The sequence below is a fragment of the Nycticebus coucang genome, chromosome 3, assembly GCF_027406575.1.
Source record: "Nycticebus coucang isolate mNycCou1 chromosome 3, mNycCou1.pri, whole genome shotgun sequence".
NCBI lineage: Eukaryota > Metazoa > Chordata > Mammalia > Primates > Lorisidae > Nycticebus > Nycticebus coucang.
This window is the reverse complement of record NC_069782.1, coordinates 7,808,288-7,831,193: the sequence shown is the minus strand read 5'-3', so window position 1 is coordinate 7,831,193 and position 22,906 is coordinate 7,808,288. Positions and strand designations below refer to the sequence as shown.

Genomic DNA, 22,906 nt, shown 5'->3' with positions numbered 1-22,906 from the left:
TAGGGCGCCGGTCCCATATGCCGGAGGTGGTGGGTTCAAACCTAGCCCTGGCCAAAAAAAAAAAAGCTGGGCATTGTGATGGGGGCCTGTAGTCGCAGCTATCTGGGAGGCTGAGGCATGAGAATTGCTTAAGCCTAAGAATTTGAGGTTGCTGTGAGCTGTGATGCCATAGTACTCTATCCAGGGTGACAGCTTGAGTCTGAAAAAATAATAATAATAATTAGCAGCTGGAGACACAGCATCTTCCTGAACTAATGTAATTCTGATTTGGAGATACTCAGGATTATCTGTAATTATCCTAAGGTGTGCCACAGGACACTTAAAGCTACTATTTTAATTTTTTAAGTAAGTGTGTATATAATTAGGTGCCTCACACTTGTAAACCTAGCACTCTGGGAGGTGTAAAGATCAATCGAGATCAGGAGACCAAGACCAGCCTGAGCAAAATCGAGACCAATCTCTACTACGAAATGGAAAAATTAGCTAGGCATTGTGGCAGGCACCTGCAGTCCTAGCTACTAGGGAGGGTTTGGCAGGATCTCAGGAGTTTGAGGTGAGCTAGGCTATGCCACTAGCCTCAGCAACAGAGTCAGACTCTGTCTCAAAATATATGTGTGTGTGTATATATATGCTTAACATCACAATGTCAGAGAGCATACAACCTGGAAGGAAGTGAACTAGCAACATGAAATGTAAACATCGTAAACAGTGATCCACATAGAATGCACTCAAAAGAAGTATTAAATGAAGTGCATTTACTGAGAGAAAAGAAAAGAAACTAACACTTTCCGTCTTTTCATCTCAAAATAGTCTTTCAACTCACCACTGGATTTATCAACATAATACATTTTCAGATAATTCTCAGTCCTCACCTTACCTGATTCATCAGCAGCTTCTGAACCAGGTGGTCTACATCCTTCTCCCTGAAACACTTTCTTCATCTGGTATGCAGAACACTACTCTCTTAGTTTTCTTCCTGCAGTACTGGTGCTTCCTCTGCCTCTTTTTATAGATGTGATCGTATTTCTCCATCCTGATAATGTTAGCCTGCTCCAAGGCTCACTCATTGAGATTTTTCTCTCAGTCCATGCTCACTTCTTTGGGGACCTAATCAATTAGTTTCATGACTACTCTCAGGCATTTCAAACTATAGTTCAAAACCAAAGCCAAATTCATCTTCTCTGTGAAATCTGCTCCTTCACAGCTTTTTCTATCTCCATAAATGGGAACACCATTATTTCAGTCACTCAAGTCAAAAACCCTTCAAGTTAACTAGCCATAATCTTATATATTCCAGGTCAATGATCATTTCTCACCACTACAACTGCTATCATCCTGTTTCAAGATAGCATCATATCTGCCGGACAATTGTCTTTTACACTCTATTCTCAAAAGAGCAGCCAGGGCAATCATGTTTAAAATGTATATCACCAATTTCAACAGCTAGTTCTTTCTCCTCCCTGCCTATCTACCTCTTTGTTCTTTTCATTCCCACCATACACGCCTCCATGCCCATCTTTAGGCAAATCGAGGAAGCTTCCATCTCAGACCTTTACACTGACTGAAAGGCTCTTCCAGTTGAACTGAATGAACCAGGTCTTTTGAACCAGGCATTTTTATGAAATATTGTGTCATCTAATTCTCAAAAAAACTCTGTGGGGTAGATATCATTTCCCCCACCTTACAGATTAGGAAAGTGAGGTTTATAGGCCTGCTAGACAACAAATGGGGAAGCTGGGATTAGTTTACACAGAACACAGAGCTAAAGAGAGGATTCAGTGATGATCCTCTGAAGTCACAGTGATTCTAACTGCTACAGGTGCAGGTGCGCGCTGATGGTGAGGGATAAGAGAAGGAGCAATAGGAGATAAGAAAAGAACCAGAGGGAATTTATCATAAGGACACTTGCACTAGACTGTTTATTGCAGCCCAATTTACAATCGCCAAAATGTGGAAACAGCCTAAATGCCCACCAACCCAGGAATGGATTAACAAGCTGTGGTATATGTTTACCATGGAATACTATTCAGCTATTTAAAAAATGGAGACTTTACATCCTTCGTATTAACCTGGATGGAAGTAGAAGACATTATTCTTAGTAAAGCATCACAAGAATGGAGAAGCATGAATCCTATGTACTCAATTTTGATATGAGGACAATTAAGGACATGGTGGGGGTGGGGGAAGGGGACAGCACAGAGAGAAAGAAGGAGGGAGGGGTGGGGAAAGGAAGAGCAGAGAGAGGGAAGGAGGGAGGGGGGTGGGGCCTTGGTGTGTGCCACATCTTTTGGGGGCAAGACACGATTTTAAGAGGGACTTTACCTAACAAATGCAATCAGTGTAACCTGGTTTCTTGTACCCTCAATGAATCCCCAACAATAAAAAAAAAGAACCAGAGGGAAGTTATTCAAGCCAAGAGCAGAAAGTTTCAAGGAAAGGGGTGTCAAATGGAACCTAGATATCCTGAAGCCTGAGAACCAAGCGCACACCTCACAGTAAATCGCACTGGGAGTAGAAGGCAACCCTGACCTCAGTTTTTAAAAAACCAAACACCGCGGGAGGCTGAGGCAAGAGAAGCTCATAAGCCCAAGGGCTGGAACTGTGAGGCCACGGCACTCTATCGAGGGCGACAAAGTGAGACTCTTGTTTCTAAAAAAAAAAAAAAGAAAAGAAAAAGAAAAAAACCACACACGCAAAAAGCAAAACACCCCAAACACCTATCTTCTGCCAGTAGCGCGGCCAGAGTTGTCCTACTAGGCATGGTGTGTGAGAATAGGCATTTAAGTTTCACACCTACCTTCACCTCCAACCTAGTGAGGAATTTTCTAAGTGCGGTGGGGGTGGGTTGGCCTTAAACTTCAGAAGGCAAAGAAAACAGCAAGTTTCTCCTCCCCAGCTGTCCGTGGGCTTGTGTGACCACTGCCGTCCATATCCCAGTTTCGAGGCGGTCAGGGACGAGGGCGGAGTGTCAGCACTCACCCCAAATTGTTCCTGCAACTTTCTGCCTATGCCCATTCCTCTTTGCCCTACAGTTAAGACAGAAGACCCCACCCCACCCGGTGTCTCCCTCACAGCAACCCCGCAGCCATATTCCGGGACTGGCCCCAGAGAAACCCCGCGCACCGCTGCGGCCCGCCTTACCACGGCTCCGGCCACCGCGTGGACCAGGCTTTCGTAGGACAGCACGGAGGACATGGGCGCGGCTCCGCGAACACTCAGCACACTTCACCCGCAGATGCAGCGGCCGGCGGAGTGAGCAGCCGAGCGCCAGAGCACAGAGCGTGAGCGCCGCAAGCCCCACCTTTGCCTCGTCCCCGCCCCCAGAAGAAGCGCTTCCGGGGCGCCCTCTGTCGCCGGGGACTGCCGCCGCCCGGGCGGTAAAGCCGGCTTGGGAACGCCCCCGGACGCCGATTGGCCGGCGGGCGAGCTCGGGGCGGGGCAGCTCGGTCCTCGCTGGGGCGGGCCCCGGGCTCCCCCGACTTAACCAAGTTGTATGGCGTTCCGGAATCTGGCCTGTCCTGCCTTCTCAGAAATCCTAGTGGCCTCCTTTGATGCCGGTGACAGCGAAGAATGGAGGCGCGTGGAACTACAATCTTCCTGTTCTTCGGCGACTTATTTTTTTCTACCTCTATTTCAGAAGTCACACTTTGGAAACAAATATTGGTTTTTGGCAGGGAAGGTTTTCTCTTTGGAAAATCCCTGGTGTGTGGGGGGAAGAGAACTCAAATGTTAGATTAAAATGATCAGATCCAATTGAGAGCCTAGTTGACAATTATGAAAAGTCACATAACCTCTGTCTCCCTCATGTGTGAAGTGACAGTGTTAATAACCTCACTTGCTATGAAGAATATTAAAGCTAATTTATGTAAATATACTTTACAAAGTACTGAAGAAAAACATTTTTTTCCAAGTTACAAAGTGAAACTACATGGAATTAAAGAAACCACATTCAACTTCTATCATATTGTGAGGCACGCTGTTTCAGGATGTTCGTCATAGACTTCACTTTACTGGGACACCACTGTCACGTCTACCAAAGTTCAGAACCAGCATATTTGCTTTTATGATACTTTTGGTGATCGTTCTGCCTCAGCTTCCAGCCTAACCAAGATTAAGGAGTACCACCATTAAGCTGATTTATTTTTATGTTTTTTTTTTTTTTTTTTTTTTGTAGAGACAGTCTCACTGTACCGCCCTCGGGTAGAGTGCCGTGGCGTCACACGGCTCACAGCGACCTCCAGCTCCTGGGCTTATGCGATTCTCTTGCCTCAGCCTCCCAAGCACTGATTTTTTTTTAGACAGGGATCTTGCTGTTGTTACGCTGGTGGCACACACGGTCTCCACCTCCCAAGTGCTGGAATTACATAGGAATGAGCCACTGCACCCGGCCCCTCAATGATTCTTTAAACACTTTCTACATCCCAGGTTGTTTTTTATGCCCATTATCACAACTAATCCCTGGGAGAGGGTCCCTAACAATGTTTAACTTGATCATGTTTTCACAAAATTGGCAGATACTAAACTCCATTTAGATACTTCTCAATTTAGAGGAGTGCTGCGGTGACTATAAGCTAAGTAAAAGGATAGTTGGGGACACAATAGGTTGGGCTTTTTATACAGTTAAATTACTGCCTAGCTGTTCTGTTGTATGAATGGCCTCCAGGAATACTCCCACCATTTCATCAGGTCATGACATGCAATAGCAAGACCAAAAGTCAAATGAAGACGGGATTTTGAGGACTGGAATGTAGAGACAAGTTGGTTAGTTAGTTGCAAAGTTTAAGTAAAGGACTCACTTCTAATTGACTCCCAACCAACTGGAAGCTTGCTGTCAAAAACATAATAGATCATACGTTTTGATTTGGGGGGGCACATGAGCTACCAAAAAATATTTTTGATCAACTAAAGATTAAATTATACTGAAAACACTATAAAATCGTTGTCATTGAAAGCAACCAGAGTATGCAGCCAAAATCAGACTGTTATTAAATGGAATATCTCTGAAGTTGAGAGATCTGATGTTAAAAATTACTTTTCATTCTAAATACACACCAACTTTTATGTCTAAATATTTATAATTACATATTCTTTCCCTTACAGAGGGTTCTCTGAATTGTGTTATGTATCAAACCCCTTGATACGACATGAACAGTACTTTAAAACTTTAGGGCCCTTCTGTAAACAGTTAAAGGAACCTAGCTAGGAGTCACCATTTCATATATGCTGCTTTTTTCACTGGACTAAACTATGCTCAAGTAACTTACCTGCAACCTGAAATTATCTTAGTGATGTGGGTGAATATGCTTGATTTTAATCAAATGCATAGATTTTCAGAGCATCATATACATGTCTATACTAATTACCTCACTTCTCAGAACTGTATTTCTATAATTAGGACTTCACCAAATGTCAAAACTTACTGCTCAACAACTTGAAACAAGTCTCACTTTGTACCCCTGGTACAGTGCTGATTTCATAGCTCACAACCTCAAACTCTTGGACGTGATCCCCCCGTCTCTGCCTCCAAGTAGTTGAGACCGAGGTGTGTGCCACAATGCCTGGCTATGTTTAGAGACAGGGTGTCACTCCTGCTCAGGCTGGTCTCAAATTCCTGATCTCAAGCAATCCACCTGACGCGGCCTCCCAGAATGTTAGGATTGCGGGTGTGAGCCACTGTACCCAGCCTGGTCAACTTCATAGGAAACCATGGATTTTCCATCAATACTATACAAAATGTTTCATTAAATTTCCAAACTTCCAAAATGTTTGCCAATTGATAGGCTTTATAAAGCAAATTGAATTCAGTATGACCTAACAGTTGTTATCCACTTTGTCTATTCAGGGTTTTTTCCTCCCCAAACTGTATGAGCTCTAGTAAGTATGATACAGTAATTGTGAATATTGGCACATATAGAAATGTTTAGAATTAGTGTTCCTTAACTTTTAAAATTAGCATTTTTTTGCCCTTATTTTTGGGCTTGCCATGCATTTCTGTTCCTTGCAGTGTTTTACAGCCAGTGTGCCACAAGCGGATCTTAGGTGTGCTGAGAAAATTTTTAATTTTTGAAAAAAGTTCAAAGCACAGTTAAGTATAGTCCTTTTTTACTTTTGGGGGTATCAATGTAATTTAAGTGTGCTGTACAAGTTTTTTGTTGTTGTTGAGACAGTCTTATATGTCACCTGCGTTAGAGCACTGTGGTGTCACAGCTCACAGCAATCTCTAACTCTTGGGCTTAAGTGATTCTCTTACCTCAGCCTCCCAAGTAGCTGAGACTACAGGCACCTGCCACAATTCCCGGCTATTTTTTTTGTTTTGTTTTTGTTGTAGTTGTCATCATTTAGCAGGCTCAGGCCAGGTTCGAACCCACCAGCCACGGTGTATGTGGCCAGTGCCCTAATAACTGAGTACAGACCGTGAACAAATTTAACTGTAAGTTCAAGTGTGCAGTAAGATAAATAAGGTTGAAAAAAGCTGTTTTAGGAGAAACCTCTGTTGGATATACACATCAGCACACAAAGTGCTTATTTAACCCATCCCATTCAAATATACATTATAGTTTCCAATTCCTTAATTCTGTAAGAATCAACCTTGTACACAGAGACAACAGAGTGTAGTTTAGGAGGAAAACCTCTGAAGCCACAAAGCCTGGGTATTCAAGAATCCCAGCTCCACACATATTGTCACCTACCTAAGTGGTTCGGTTTCCTCTTCTATACTATGTAAAATGGTAGAGTGGTAATAGAGTACCTGCCTTTAAGACCATTATCAGTATTGAGCCCATACTCCCAAACTGATTACAACAGTCCCTGGCACAGGGTAAATACTTAGCTGACGTATGTGCCTACTCAGGTACATTAATTTTAGGTCTTAGCAAAACTCTAAAATGGATGTTGTTTTTCCTGCACACTATTATCATGCCAGTATTTCTTTTATTTTTTTTAGAGACAGAGTCTCACTTTATCGCCCATGGTAGAGTGCCGTGGCGTCACACAGCTCGCAGCAACCTCCAGCTTTTGGGCTTAAGCGGTTCTCTTGCCTCAGCCTCCAGGGTAGCTGGGACTACAGGCGCCCACCTCAACACCCAGCTATTTTTTTGTTGCAGTTCCGCTGGGGCCGGGTTTGAAGCCACCACCCGCAGTACATGGTGCTGGCGCCCTACTCCCTGAGCCACAGGCGCCACCCATGCCAGTATTTCATAGTATGACACAATGCTAATGATCACCCCAAGTTTTTTGTGTTTCATCTATAATATTTTTTCTTGAGCAGGTAGCATATAGCTAAGAATTTTCTTTCCTTGCAGCTAAATATGGCCTCGACACACACAAAGAACTGATCCTTAAGACATAAGCAGAAGGGCAGCGCCTGTGGCTCAGTGAGCCGGGTGCCGGCCCCATATATGGAGGGTGGCGGGTTCAAACCCGGCCCCGGCCAAACTGCAACAAAAAAATAGCTGGGCGTTGTGGCAGGCACCTGTAGTCCCAGCTGCTCAGGAGGCTGAGGCAGCAGAATCGCCTAAGCCCAGGGGTTGGAGGTTGCTGTGAGCTGTGTGACGCCATGGCACTCTACTGAGGGCAATAAAGTGAAACTCTGTCTCTACAAAAAAAAAAAAAAAAAAGACATAAGCAGAAGTAGTAAGATGTTAATTCCACACACTACCTTCAGAATCTCAGCCGTTTCCAGACCCGCTCACTCCTGATTCCTCAGATTCCAAGGTAAGCACCAGACCAAAATAAGCATTTTTGGACCCAGATATGGAAAATACCTTCTGAGTATGGCAGAACTCCTTACTTTTGGACAGGTACTTGAAAAAAAGCAATCTGTGTTTTACTTGGGCTAATAATGTAAAGGGGGTCCTTTAGCGGTCCTTGTTAAAAGCACTTTAAAATCTGTAGCCTATTAAGTCTGGTAAGTAAGTTAAAACCTATAGTGAAGAAAAAAGAAAAAAAAACAGGGAGTTGGGGGGAATCTAGTGTCTAATTTGAAACTGTATTTTATTTTTAATGTAGCTAGAAATTCAATAACTATGTATTTTTAAGCAGGAAAAAACTCCTGTTCTTTCTCCTAACATCATTAGCACAAAAACATTCTGGCTTAAAGTGATAATGAGTTCCTATGAAAAATAAAGTATTTTATATTTGTGGAACTTCAAAGTCTAAAACCACAGGACACATTTTCAAAAGAGTAAGTTTACTTTTACCCATTTATGGTAGTATTTGCAATGTTAGAATATAATCAGGCAAGGTATATAGTTAAGTAAATCAAGGAATCCAGAAAAAACCGCTCTTCTTGGGTTAAGTATGGCACATATTAGAAATCTGGGAAAGTAGAACACATATTAACAAAAAGAACACACGAACTCAAATGCAAGTTTATATGGTGAATGTTTTCAAAGGAATTAAAGCACACAGCTTTTTCCTCATTTATACAACAGATGAATTCTGTCTGTGTACAGCAAACGGTTAGAAACTGAACTTACATATGCTATTTTAGAAATGAATGCTATAGCATTTACTTCATTGCTCCTACCACTGATTCCTAACATAAGCAAAGTACAGGCCTCATTCCTTAAATCTGCCTTTAAACACTAGCATTTTAAGTATAAGCTAGGTAGAAAATAGCATTATCGGGAAAAAGGCCTACATACTCTACTTGGTCTTATTTAAAATAAGAATTGAATTCTTATTTAAGATAAGAATTACATGACAGAAAATTTACCATTTTCTTTACCCTTGGAGGGGTAGGAGGTAAAGAAAGCAGGGGGGTTATGATTGCATTATTTAAGGAAGATCTAAAACGAAGACAATGAATCCTTCATAGTTCGAATTAACTCCATATTGAATAACTGTGGACATCTCATCTACTTTATAATTTATGCTATATCAAAAAGTCAGAGGGACTCTATGTACATCAAATTTCAAACCTCATTCTCTTCAAAATATAAAAATGAATCCAAAATAAACTCTAATTGCAGTAGGTACTTCCTAAGTAGAAGACCAAATACCAAAGCTAATCTTGTCTTCCAATGTCTGATGTCTTTTGATATAAGATCTATCACTTAAGTAATCCCAAGACCAAGTAAGAAACTGCAGTTGTGATGGGTATTACCCTACTGTCAACCATATGTATTACATATTAAATTAAACCCAGCATTAAATATGCCTGTATAATTATGCAAAAAATGATAGCAGTGACGATGCTAATGAAAAAAGGACTATCTTTTAACCCAAGAAGATTAAAGGGAAAAAATATAACAAGCAGAAAGCAGAGTTGGACAATTTTTGAACAGGAAAGGTAATTTTAAACACAGAAATATAAAGAAAATTACTCCCTTATTTATGCTCTGTGGAAATTATATGAAACATTTATTTTATATATTGGACAAGAACAGAGCTAAGTTAATCCAACTCTACTGCAGCATTACAAAAAAATTCAACCCTTCACCACAGTGTAAGATTTAAATGCAACCTGCACAAGGGTGCATGTTATGTAAAATACAGCAAGACTGCTGCCGTCCTGCCAAGTACTTCCAGTCCCTACCCAGGTCCTTCTGAATTACTGGTGGTCCCATTAGTCTTACTGAAATAAATCATCTTTTTTTTTTTTTTTTTTTTGAAATAAAGTATTTAAAAAGACAAATCAAAATGCCTCAGTAACCATCCATCCAACTCAAACATTTATATATTTAAATGAGTTGTATTTGTACCCTCCTAATAAACTTTTACTCAAACTAGAGCAATAATCTTCCATGTATCTATCTTCCTTGCCCAATAATTCAAAGAAAAAAATCCAAAATGATTAGTAAGAAAAATGTAGAAATTACCACACCCTTTTAATTAGTTTTAAATATTTTTAAGTTTTAAAAAGTGTTTTAAAGATTGTAATTTCTAGTTGGAAAACATTATCTGAATGAATACCCTAATGGCAAACCACTGCAAAATGCTTGAGCTGCATTTGGGGGACAGGGGTAGGGATTATCTTTAAAGCACCCCAGCTCCCTTGATGAGAAGGTGAGAGGTACACTGGTTTGTATTATTGCGACATCCATTAGGTGATATAGGTTGCTTTTCCTTCAGCATGGGCTTTATTTGTCAGAAGGGCATCACGCTTGACCTCCAAATTTGGCTGACAATTTACTGATGAGATTCATAACTTTTGGGTTGCTCTGGTATTTTGACATATTTGCTGGGTTCTGAGCCACATCCTGGAAGGCCACCATGACTTCTGGATCCTAAAGAGAAAAGAATTTTTTAAGGATTTAAAAAAAGTTATCTTATTGGGTCAACAAGTTTATTATCCTAAATCCTGACTCTTTATTTAGACCTATAATTTTATCATGGCCAAGAATATAAATATTATTTTATTTATTTATTATTATTATTTTTTTAGAGACAGAGTTGCACTTTGTTGCCCTCGGTAGAGTGCTATGACGTCACAGCTCACAGCAACCTCCAACTCTTGGGCTTAGGTGATTCTCTTGCCTCAGCCTCCCAAGTAGCTGGGACTACAGGTACCCACCACAACGCCCGGCTATTTTTTGTTGCAGTTTGGCCAGGGCCGGGTTTGAACCCACCACCCTCAGTATATGGGGCCAGCACCCTACCCAGTGAGCAACAGGCACTGCCCAAGAATATAAATATTATTAAACAGTACCTCAAAGGCAAGCTGAATTATGCCATTTAAATTAGAACCAAAAAAAAAAAAAAAAAGCCAAGGGCATGGAGGCTCACACCTGTGATCCCAACACTCTGGGAGGCCAACGGCAGGCAGATCACCTAAGCTTAGGAGTTTGAGACAAGCCTGAGCTAGAGCGAGACCTTGTCTCTAAAAATAGCTGGGCACTGTACTGGGCACCTGTAGTCCTGGCTACTCAAGAGGCAGAGGCAGAGAATTGCTTGAACTCAGAGGTTACTGTGAGCTGTAACGACACAACACTGTACCAAGGGCAAGACAGAGAGACCCTCTCTCAAACATTAAAAAAAAAAAAGAAAAGAAACAACACACAATTTTGATAGAAGTAAAACAAATGGATATGTTACTGAGTATTAAATATAAACTAACTGTTAAAAACTTAACAAATTCACTCTGTGAAAGAAAATGAGTACCACATCTGCATAATTAGCTATTTGGTAAGCGAAATAAAAAATGGCTAAGAGAATAACCTTTGTCTCCACAAAAAATTATGAAAAAATACCTTAACATTGTAAAGTCCAACCTTTTTCTTCTTCCAAGGCTTACCTGCATCGCTGCAAGAACCTCTGGATCACTAAGAATTTCATTGAGTCCAGGCATCCCTGCCATGCCTCCTGCCATTCCAGGCATTCCTCCAGGAAAATTACCAGGCATTCCTCCAGGAAAGCCACCTACAAGAATCAATGAAAGAACTGTATAAATACCAACCACACTCCTGACCCTATGATATACTATTTCCTTCTGATTAAAAATAACACAAAGTACACATACATATAATGAGGGTGCCACTAAGAAAGTAATCTGAACAGTGCGACACCCTAACTTAGACGTAACAAGACACTAACTGTACCTTCTAATTTTCTCTTTAAAAAATACTATATAGGGCGGCGCCTGTGGTTCAAGGGGTAGGGCGCCGGTCCCATATGCCGGAGGTGGCGGGTTCAAACCCAGCCCAGGCCAAAAACCAAAAAAAAAAAAAAAAAAAAAAAACCATATAATTAGATTTTACTACCTTCTGGATTCACTTTTTCCTAAAAATAAAACTGCTGAATAAAAAAAACTAATCTGACCTTAAAAACAAGAACCAACTAAAAGTCCCTTAAAATTATAAAGTTAAAGTCAGTTATTTTGGTCACCTTTTATCTTAGCTCCTCAATCCTGGATATGATTTGTCTGTTTCGATTTAAAGTTAATTCACCTTGAATTTAGATTTTTGTTTTGTTTTGACTATATTCATCTAGAACAGTTCTTCTCTCCATTAATAACTACCCAAAATGCTTGATACAAATTATCTGGACTTTTCATTTCTACCTCAAAAAGAGGCAAATTCTCTGAAAGTCAAACTAGAAATCTCCATTTTTAACAAGATTCTTGGTGATTCTCTTTACAGAGAATGATGCTCCAGCAAAAAGAATTTCACTCTCGCAGTATAGTTTGTTAGATAGATTATGAATTCAAATTATCTACTGTTTCTTCAATACCATCAAACCTATATATCCATTGTCAATATTCTGCAACCACAATTACAGATGCATCCTAGAGGCAAAGGCAAGTAACAATAATATATTCTACAAATCTAGGGTAAAGCCATAATGAACAAAGAAATACATACACAGTAATCTTAGGGGACCTGAAAACAACTTGTAGCTTCTCTTGCTGCCTCTACTTATTCCAAGGCTTTTAAAAACTAGTTCCTATTCATAAAAATAGGTGAGCCAAGGCCTGTTAAAAACTAGATAATAAAGTAACAGAAAATTATCTCTAGTACTAGTCCCCGTTAGCGGTCATTTTCTAAAACAAAGGTATGAGACAATTAAGATTATATTTTAAACTAAAAGTAAGCTTTGAGCTAAAACTTATTTCCTTACTTTTTCTTCAAATAGCAGGTCATTCCCAATATTTTTTCTTCTTTCCTTAAGGGCTGAGCACATAATCTTTCAGAATAAAAGCAAGATTTTCTAACCTCTCTCTGATTATGTAACTAAGTTCGAGCCAGCAACAATAAATGTTAAGTGGCTCCTATAAATTTTCCTTAAGACAGTGGTTCTCAACCTTCCTAATGCTGTGGTCCTTTAATACAGTTCCTGTGGATCATGACCCACAGGTTGAGAACCGCTGCCTTAAGAGAAAGGTAGGTACCATTAAACAACTGGAGGTAGCTATTTTATTATAAAAAAAAAGTTTTAAGTCTCTTTCTTGGCCTTTATATAAATTTCACACTGCCTTAATCAGAAGTATTCAATAGTTATTCTAAGAGCTTTCCCTCCTCTCTTTTATCTGCATGTTAGTCCTCTGATATCATTCAAAGCTTTGCCTCCCTAGCAATTTCTGATAACTTACATTTGCAAAAAAAATACATGTATACAGTGGATTCATTTTTATGCCTAATAATCCCATACAGTGTTTTTACTTAGTGTCCTGATGAATATCATTGCAAAACAGAATAAAATTCCATTATAGCTATTTAGAAGTACTTAGATTACATCATAATAAATTCTTGTTTTGGAGACAGCATCTTGCTCTTTCGCCCTGGCTAGAATACAGTGCCATCATCCTAGCTCGACCACAGCCTGAAACTCCTATGCTTAAGCGATCCTCCTGCCTCAGCCTCCTTAGTAGCTGAAACTACAGACTTGAGTCAACATACCAGCTAATTTTTCTATTTGTTGTAGAGATAGGGGGTCTCACTCTTACTCAGGCTGGTCTTGAACTCCTGACCTCACAACTGATCCTCCCACCTCAGTCTCCCCAAGTACTAGGATTACAGGCATGAGCACCACACCAAGCCTTTCCAAAATAACTTTTAATGAGAATGGAGCTTTCTAGAGATTAACATTTAAAATTCCAAAAGCTCTTTAATGTTACAGTAACTAATGGTACCAAACATATTCAGTATATAAATCTACACACGCACGTAAGTGTGTGTGTATATCTGAGCCCCCAAAGAATACAGCAGAACCTGTCAGTTGACCACCCAAGGGACTGTAACAAGTTGGTGAACATATGGAGGTAGTCAACATAAAACCTAGGTCTTAGTACATGTGGTGCATGTCCAGCTTATGAAAATTAGGTCAACTTAAGGAGGTGGTCAATGTAAGGAGGAGGTCAACTATGGAGGTTCTACTGTATATCACAACTATTTACAACAATAAGAGCTTTAATTTTGCTTTAAATATACCTGGAAAAGAGCCATACTGAGCTCCTGATTGTCGTCTGGCTTCTTCCTCCTTTAATATAAAAAGGAAATAAATTGTATAATCAAAAAAAATAAAAAACGTCTGTCCACCCCTAACCTATCTGTGCAAAAATCATAAACAAACTGTAAAATAAGGTAGTAGAGATCATACAAAAATGACAAGTTTCAAATGTCAATATTGGACTACAACGTACACTCCATACCCCTCTCAAAAAATTTCCCAACTACATTTTCAATGAACATCAATCTTTTTTCTTTTTTTGGAAATGGTCTTATTTTGTCGCCCTGGGTTGAGTGTCATGGCATCATAACTCACAGCAACCTCAAACTCTTGGGCTCAAGCGACCTCTTGCCTCAGCCTCCCAAGTAGTGGGACTACAGGCCCCCGCCACTATGCCTAGCTATTTTTAGAGACAGGACCTCACTCTGGCTCAGGCTGGTCTCAAACCTGTGAGCTCAGGCAATCCATCTGCCTCAGGATCCCAGAGTGTGAGCTACTGAGCCCAGCCAATGAACATTCTTCTTGATAACAATTTCAAGAAGTTTTGGTAAGAAAATTATAAATTCTTACTGTTTTTTTCTTTTGAGACAGAGTCTAACTTTGTCACCCTCAGTAGAGTGCCATGGCATCTTACCTCACAGCAACCTCAAACTCTTGGGTTCAAGCAATTCTCTTGCCTCAGCCTCCCAGGTAGCTGGGACTACAGGTGACTGCCACAGCACCTGGCTATTTTTAGAGACAGGGTCTCGCTCTGGCTCAGGCTGGTCTCAAACCTGTGAGCATAAGCAATCCAACTGCCTCAGCCTCCCAAGGGCTGGGATTACAGGCATGAGCCACTGCGCCTGGCCTTCTTAGTGTTTTTAAAACTCAAAAATGAAAAGACATGGCTAGATTGTAAACACTGCCATCACTTGTGTTTTCCAACTATATCGTTTCCATACTTTCCTTACATAAATCAATAGGGGAAATGAAGGTAAATTAACTGATTTGTTTTGCATTTTGCTGTTTTCATAGACACAAAATAAAAAGGAAAGATACATAATTTCCTTTATAAAGCGACAAAACTAGAAGCCACTAGGAAATAAAGTATAAAAATTACTTTTAAAGATTATAAACTTTAGGGAGACGCCTGTGGCTCAATGGGTACAGTGCTGGCAGGTTTGAACCCAGCCCCAACCAGCTAAAACAGCAATGACAACTGCAACAAGAACAACAAAAAAGCCGGGTGTTGTAGTGGGCGCCTGTAGTCCTACCTACTCATGAGGCTGAGCTAAGAGAATCATGTAAGCCCAAACGTTGGAGGTTGCTGTGAGCTGTGACGCAACAGCACTCTACCGACAGTGACAAAATGAGACTCTGTCTCAAAAATAAATAAATAATAAATAAAAAGTTAGAAAAAAATCATAAACTTTAACTTTGAAAATCAAGCATGCTTAATACTAAATGGCAAAAAATTAGGACGTCATATTTTATGTAATTGTAACACTCCTTAATGTCCTTTCATTCAACATTGTTAGAACGAAGTAGGTGAGGCTCAGAGCCTGTAATTCAAGCAGCTAGGGTGCCAGCCACATACACCAGAGCTGGAGGGTTTGAATCCAGCCCGGGCCAGCCAAACAACCGTAACAACTACAACCAAAAAACAGCCGAGCGTTGTGACGGGCATCTGTAGTCCCAGATACTTGGGAGGCTGAGGCAAGAAAATCGCTTAAGCCCAGGAGTTGGAGGTGTGACACTATGGTACTCTACCTAGGGCGACAGCTTGACACTCTGTCTCAATAAAAAAAAAAAAAAAAAAAAAAAAGTAGGTGAAAACTGATAGAACCAATACAGAAAAAATAAGGAAAACTTTAACAATAGTAGCAATATTATGGAGAAATGATGGATTTTTCTTCATTTCTAAATTTTCTGTAATGTGACTTTGTAACTAAAAATTTTTTAAATGCTATATAATCAATTTTGCCTTAAAAAAAAAAAAAAAAAAAGATGCAGCACCCCAACTATGTTGCCCAGATTGGACTCAAACTCCTGGGCTCAAGGGAGCCTCCTAAACAGTTACAACTATAGGTGCATACCACCATGCCTTGCTCAAATCAATTTTATTTATGTATTTTTTTTTTTTTTGAGATAGACTCTCACTTTGTCACCCTCGGTAGAGTCCCATGGCATCTTTAGCTTATAGCAATTCTAACTCTTGGGATCAAGTGATTCTCTGGCCTCAGCCTCACAAACAGCTGGGACCACAATTGCCCGCCACGATGCCTGGCTATTTTTAGAGAGGGTCTCGCTCTTGCTCAGGCTGGTCTTGAACTCTTTAGCTCAAGCAATCTACCTGCCTTTGCCTCCCAGAATGCTAGGATTATAGGCTTGAGCCATTGCACCTGGCCCCTCAAATAAATTTTAAATAGCTATGAATTCACTGTTGGAACAGAAGAATCATAAATTTAAATCCAGGAAGGCATCCTCAGAAAAACAAATAACAACATTACCAAGTTTTAATTACTCCTGATCACAAACTAGAATGTAAGTTGGTGAAATAAAAGCTCATTTAAAAATTTAAAGACTAGAAATATCCCCACAAATTAGATAAAAACTTAAGAAAATTATTTTTAATAGTACCATTACCCTATAGAACTTCAGCCAGCATTAAACTTAGGACAGAGGAATCGGAATGGCACCCTAAAAAATCTATAATATACTCTATTTTCCTTTCACTGTTAGCTATAGAAACTTTACCCTCTGGGCTTTCTCATGTTCTTCACGAGCCTTCTTAACCCTTTCTATTCTTTCTTTGATCTCTCGCTCTTCACGTTTTCTCTCATACTTTCTCCGATGTTCTGCAATTTTCTGGGCCTAGGGAAAAAAAAAAAAAAGTCCCAGAAAAATAAGCCTGCTCTACGAGTTGAATTAAGTTCAACACAGTTTGTTAAGAGTTACTTTTCTTCATCGAGAGAGGTTTCATTCAGCACACAGTTCTGAAAAATGAGTTAAATGTACCTTACACATAAAGACCTGACACTTATCTTAACTGCATGAGATACTGTAAAATAGAGGAAAGAGCCTGGGATTTGAAGTTGGTGAGAAATGCTACACCCTCAAACAATTAACAAAATACGCTAACAAACAGGTTTTAAACTGCATGACAATTCCTGCCTGATACTTCCTACCACCTATGGAGTGTTAAGGATTCAGAAGTTACAGCTGAGTTCAGCAAAATAGTATCACTAATGACGTCTGTCATGGGAAGGCAGAGACGGAGAAAATGCATGCCAGCTATTCGTCACAATTTTGCACTTAAGTTTGTTAAGCCATAAAATGGGTGGGTGGGGAAAAGAAAAATTTAATCTTATCAAATTGCTGGAAGGATTAAGAGAGAAAATATATGCAAACGCATGTACACCAGGCACTAATAAATAGCACCAAATGCTTTGGATCTGTTATTTATTCACAGAATAAATTTAAGAGACTTGCATTCAACTGTTACTTTAGTTTGTTTACAATTCTGAGTTAGCTCTGTTATGAGAAGAAAACAAGAAAATCAAATTGAGTCTCTGGCAGTGGATAAGTGAAATTCAAGAAAATTTATACTCTGTTAAAACCTTTAGGAGTAAACTCTTGGTACTGCAACTCCCCAAAAAGCAGAAAGATGTATCGTGTAACTGCACTAAAATTATTTTAATTAATTTTAGACAAAATTATCTGAAAGTACAATGTTCTAGCTTTCGGATTCAATATTATCATTTTAAATAGACTGGCCAAACTTCTCAACTTCCACAAGTCCCTCGTGCTTTAAAATAATAGCTACATACACTTAACAATATATAAGGACAAACTCAAATCAATTCCAGGTCACGATAATTATACTCTATTTCTTTCCTTGTAAACCTGATACCCCTTTCCATTTCTAATTTTCTGGTTATAATTCCACCATACGCTTGCAAACGAAGTAATAGAGCTTGCTTTAATAGAGCATGAGAAATAAAAGCATGACAACCTAATGAAGTCTTAAATCGAGCTCTCTACACTTCTCTAAGTCACAGATTTAACCTCCAAATGTTTCTTATCTTTCCATATGTTTTTCAAGTAAACTATGGCTGCAGGAGCTCAGTACTAGAGAAATGAAGTATTACTTTCTCAACTGAGTATTGACTTTCTCAATTTTAACATACCCTAGGTTGAACTTCCTTCAGCATAGCACAAACATCATCGTCATAATCCAGTTTACAGGCAAGGGCAAGATCATGGGCTGCTTCTTCCCAATGGCCCAGAAGTCTGAAACAAATTTAAACTCATTTAATGAGTCTCTTATATATACTCCTCTATGTAGTATGGTGTCTTTCTTGCACATAAAAAAGGGTTGTTATAGAAGAGGTTTAGTTAAGCATGAACTATAAACTATAAACATTCAACAACCAATTCAATTATTATGTTCCACTGTTGATAAACTCTATAAAAACTTTAAGGAGTTTGAATTTCCTCTATATAAACGGTAAAGCTTCTCTTCTACTATGAATAAAATTTCTAAAATCTTAAAACAAACAAAAATTCAAAATAAACTCTAGCAAAAATCTTTAATTTAGAATACTACAAAATTTTAAAAAGAATGAGTAGAACTGTAACTTTCAACTCATCAAAACCAGGATTAATATGATGTACATTTAGCATGCTACATTTTATGTAAGACAGACTACAAAACAAAACGTGTGCACACTTCGTCTAAAAAGCATAATGGATAAATGAGAAACTAAAGGTTAAAAAAAAAAGAAACTAAAGGTTAGTGGAATAAGAATGCAGTAGGAGAAATGAAAATGCAGATCTCTGGGTATGGCTTTTAACTTTGACTCTTGAAAATGTTATACATACTCAAAAAACAAAATTAAAGGGCGGTGCCTGTGGTTCAAAGGAGTAGGGCGCCGGCCCCATAATACCGGAGGTGGCAGGCTCAAACCCAGCCCTGGCCAAAAACTGCCAAAAAAAAAAATTAAATTAGAAAGGATGGAAGTAAAGCAAATCCTAAATCCTAAAGTTATTCCTACCTCAAATCTTGGGCTCAAGCAATCCTTTACCTCAGACTCCCAAGTAGCTGTGGCTACAAGCACATGCTACCATGCCCAACTCTTTTCTATTTTTTGTACCAGTAGGGTCTTGCTACGCCGCTCAGGCTGGCCTCCAGTACCTGGCCTCAAGCATTGACTGTATATTTTAAGTGGGATATATTCTAAAGACTGCCAAAAAACCCCTTCAAACTTAGAAAATAAATCGTTTTCAAGATATTATAATTCTGAAACAATTTTACATATATCAAAGGAATAATATATGAGTAAATATATCTAATATACAAGTAAATATACTGGATATAAAAATTTAGGGCAGCGCCTGTGGCTCAGTGGGTAGGGTGTCGACCCAACATACCAAGGGTGGCGGGTTTGAACCCAGCCCTGGCCAAACTGCAACAAAAAGTAGCCAGGCCTTGTGATGCGTGCCTATAGTCCCAGCTACTCGGGAGGCTGAGGCAAGAGAATCACTTAAACACAGAAGTTGGAGGATGCTGTGAGCTGTGACGCCACAGCACCCTACCCAGGGCGATAAAATGAGACTCTGTCTCAAAAAAAAAAAAGAATGCAGGAGACAGCTATCAAAACTACTAAATAAAAGGCAAGGGAAAACACTTAATGTTTAATTAAAAATATCGATATATGGCTTGGTGCCCATAGCACATTCAGTTACGGCACCAGCCACATATCCAAGGCTGGCAGGTTTGAACCCAGCCCGGGCCAGCTAAAACAACAACTACAATACAAAATAGTCAGGCCATGCAGTGGGCGCCTGTAGTCCTAGCTACTCGGGAGGCTGAGGCAAGAGAATCGCTTAAGCCCAAGAATTTGAGGTTGCTGTGAGCTGTGACGCCACAGCACTTTACCAAGGGCGACATAGTAAGACTCTGTCTACAAAAAAAAAAAAAAAAGAGTATCAGTATAAACTCGATTTCAAGAGTTTTTTTCCTTAAAGTCATCATTCAAAACATTTTATTTTAGCTGTGTTCAATGACCTGACAGTTTACACCAGAAGCAATAAACATATACACACTCAATGCCCATATTCTAGTTTCCACAAAATAAATCATGATTCCCTCAAGAAACACCATATTCCAAGTCTGAGACAAGCAATGTACAAGATGGGCTTGTGCTATCTTGTACCACAGACAGCCAAGGAAATGCTGAAAGACTAAGGGGATTCTGAAAGAGTCACCAGTAAGGCATGTACATTAATAAATTTTATTTCAATTTTTTACCTTTTACTTTGACATACATCTTCATAGAAATCCCTAGAGTGACTTTGAGGCACCTAATACAGTTATCCCATGCATACCCATCTTTATCTCCATCCACACTTGAGATATAGCACCTGTTCTATTCATGTAACTAAGATGTGAATGTCAGTGGACATTTCATCCTCAAGATACAAAGATTCATTGTGTATCATTACGTCTTGCCATCAGGAATAATTACTGACCTATGTTAAATCCTCCTATTTTTCCCTTTTCCAGGTGACCTACGAGTGACTAAAGTAGTTTTAGGCTAACGTACTCATTTTTCGCCATATACAGGTAATTCAATGCTAAGTTATAAAGATTCTAAAAATAAGGCAAAATCTGTAAGAACATTGATATAAGGTCATTCTTTTCTTGGAATTAATTTTAAGAAAGAATCCTTACATTTGGCTATATGTGGTAAAAATTAATAGCTTTCTTTGAAAGGAGTAACAGAATTTTTATTTTTTCATTTATTCCTTACTAAATTCTCTCAATTCTTCACTCTAAGCACAGATTACTTTGAAAATTAAACCCACAAGCAATTTTAGTTTTTAAAAAGATTTCTGAAAATAATTAAGTTCATTATTTACCTGTGTGCTTTCCCTCTCCACTTGTAAGGCTGAGCTGAATCAGGATTTATTTCAATGGCTCTGTCACAATCTCGGATGGCAGCATTTGGCTTCTGTAATTTGATGAAGACACTAAAAAATAAACGTGAAATTAAAAAAGTATTCATAGGGCGGCGCCTGTGGCTCAGTGAGTAGGGCGCCGGCCCCATATACTGAGGGTGGTGGGTTCAAACCCAGCCCTGGCCAAACTGCAACAAAAAAATAGCCGGGCGCTGTGGCGGGCGCCTGTAGTCCCAGCTACGCGGGAGGCTGAGGCAAGAGAATCACGTAAGCCCAAGAGTTAGAGGTTGCTGTGAGCCGTGTGAAGCCACGGCACTCTACCGAGGGCAGTACAGTGAGACCCTGTCTCTACAAAAAAAAAAAAAAAAATAGTATTCATATGAGGCAATAAAACCTTTGGGGAAACCACAGAAACAATTTTATTTGAACAAATGAGGAGCAATTAATTATTCACTTGGGGATGCTTTTCAGTTCAGTTCTCACCTGGCTCTCTTGGCATACAAAATGGCCAACCGAGGATTCAGCTTGATGGCATCTGTGAACAAGTTGATGGCTTTCTGTAGCTCACCTAAAGTGGAACAAAAGTTACAGAGAAATATTCAGAGAATAAAAATATACAAGTACTAGGCACTGTGCCTTACACCTGCAATCCTAGCACTTTGGGAGGCTGAGGCAGGAGGATCACTTAAGGCTAGGAGTTTGAAACTAGCCTGGTCAACAAAGTGAAACTTTGTCTCTGTAAAAAATAAAAATAAAGTCAGCTGGGAGTGGTAGGTAGTGCCTGTAGTCCTAACTAGGAGGCTGAGGCAGGAGGATCATGTGAGCCTAGAAGTTCAAGGCTATATAGTGAGGTAGTATTATGCCACTGCATTCCAGCAAAGACTCTATCCCTTAAAACAAAAACTGGCTCTTCAAAACATACTCACTTTAGACACAGACAATTTCTGGATATATAACACCCCTTAACAGTAGAATATCATATTCTTAGACCAATATTGATTTTGGGGGGGTAGGCAGTTTTTGGCGGGGGCCGGGTTTGAACCTGCCACCTCTGGTACATGGGGCCAGCGCCCTACTCCTCTGAGCCACATGCACTACCCAGACCAATATTGATTTTTTTTTTCTTTTGAGGCAGAATCTCGTTTTATCACCCTTGATAGAATGCAGTGGTGTCACAGCTCACAGCAACCTCAAACTCCTAGGCTCAAAGGATTCTCTTAACTCAGCCTCCCAGTAGCTAGTACTACAGGCACCTACCACGACATCCAGCAATTTTTTTTTTTGGAGATAGTCTTAGTATGTCGCCCTTGGTAGAGTGCTGTGGCATCACAGCTCACAGAAACCTCAAACTCTTGGGCTTAAGCAATTCTCTTGCCTCAGCCTCCCAAATAGCTGGGACTACAGGCGCCTGCAACAACGCCTGGCTATTTTTTGGTTGCAGTTGTCATTGTTGTTTTTAGCAGGCCCCAGCCAGGCTTGAACCCACCAGCTTCAGTGTATGTGGCTGGAGCCCTACTCCCTGAGCTAAAGGCACTGAGCCTACATCCAGCTATTTTTATTTATTTATTTATTTTTTTGAGACAGCCTCACTCTGTCGCCCTGGGTAGAGAGCCATGGCGTCACAGCTCACAGCAACCTCAAACTCTTGGGTTTACACAATTCTCTTGCCTCAACCTCCCAAGTAGTTGAGACTATAGGTGCCTGGGAAGAACCCAGCTATTTTTAGAGATGGGGCCTCAATATGGTTCAGGCTAGTCTCAAACCTGTGAACTAAGGCAATCTACCTGCCTCGGCCTCCCAGAGTGCTAGGATTACAGGCGTGAGCCACTGTGCCGAGCCCCAGTATTGATTTTTTAATTAAGAAAAAGGTTGAGGGATAAAATAAATTTAGAGGACAAGGTAAATTAGTTTTATTCCATTGGTTTTCTTTTATCCATTAAATTAAAAGGATTAGATTAAGCATAAAAGGAAAAAAAAAATTTTAAACCAGAGCAATATACTATTGAAAAAAAGGTACAAAAACTCAAGAAAGCTAGAACTCATAAAGGACCACAACCTATTATTCACATAGTTAACT

The 22,906-nt window shown here is 39.7% G+C and overlaps 2 protein-coding genes across 6 annotated transcripts in view; both read right to left on the bottom strand.

Annotated features, from left to right (window-relative positions):
• SLC25A17 (solute carrier family 25 member 17) overlaps positions 1-8,033 on the bottom strand; it is a 65,448-nt gene extending 57,415 nt beyond the window's left edge. Inside the window, exons 1-2 of one of the 5 annotated variants that reach the window (XM_053582701.1) lie at positions 7,658-8,033; positions 4,640-4,740 (exon numbers count right to left, since the gene is read on the bottom strand). In XM_053582701.1, the coding sequence (XP_053438676.1) occupies positions 4,640-4,678 (39 nt within the window). In that variant the 5' untranslated portion in view covers positions 4,679-4,740; positions 7,658-8,033. Of the gene's footprint in view, positions 1-3,141; positions 3,341-4,639; positions 6,015-7,471; positions 7,574-7,657 lie in introns of those variants that run through there. The other 4 variants (XM_053582700.1, XM_053582699.1, XM_053582698.1 and 1 more) reach the window with 4 other exon arrangements.
• Positions 8,034-10,055: 2,022 nt separating this feature from the next.
• Positions 10,056-22,906, bottom strand: part of ST13 (ST13 Hsp70 interacting protein) — a 37,928-nt gene continuing 25,077 nt past the window's right edge. The window contains exons 6-12 of the mRNA XM_053582696.1: positions 21,313-21,397; positions 20,791-20,901; positions 18,057-18,159; positions 16,624-16,740; positions 13,869-13,917; positions 11,237-11,361; positions 10,056-10,229 (exon numbers count right to left, since the gene is read on the bottom strand). Coding sequence (XP_053438671.1) covers positions 10,101-10,229; positions 11,237-11,361; positions 13,869-13,917; positions 16,624-16,740; positions 18,057-18,159; positions 20,791-20,901; positions 21,313-21,397 — 719 coding nt within the window. The 3' untranslated portion in view covers positions 10,056-10,100. The remainder of the gene's footprint in view (positions 10,230-11,236; positions 11,362-13,868; positions 13,918-16,623; positions 16,741-18,056; positions 18,160-20,790; positions 20,902-21,312; positions 21,398-22,906) is intronic.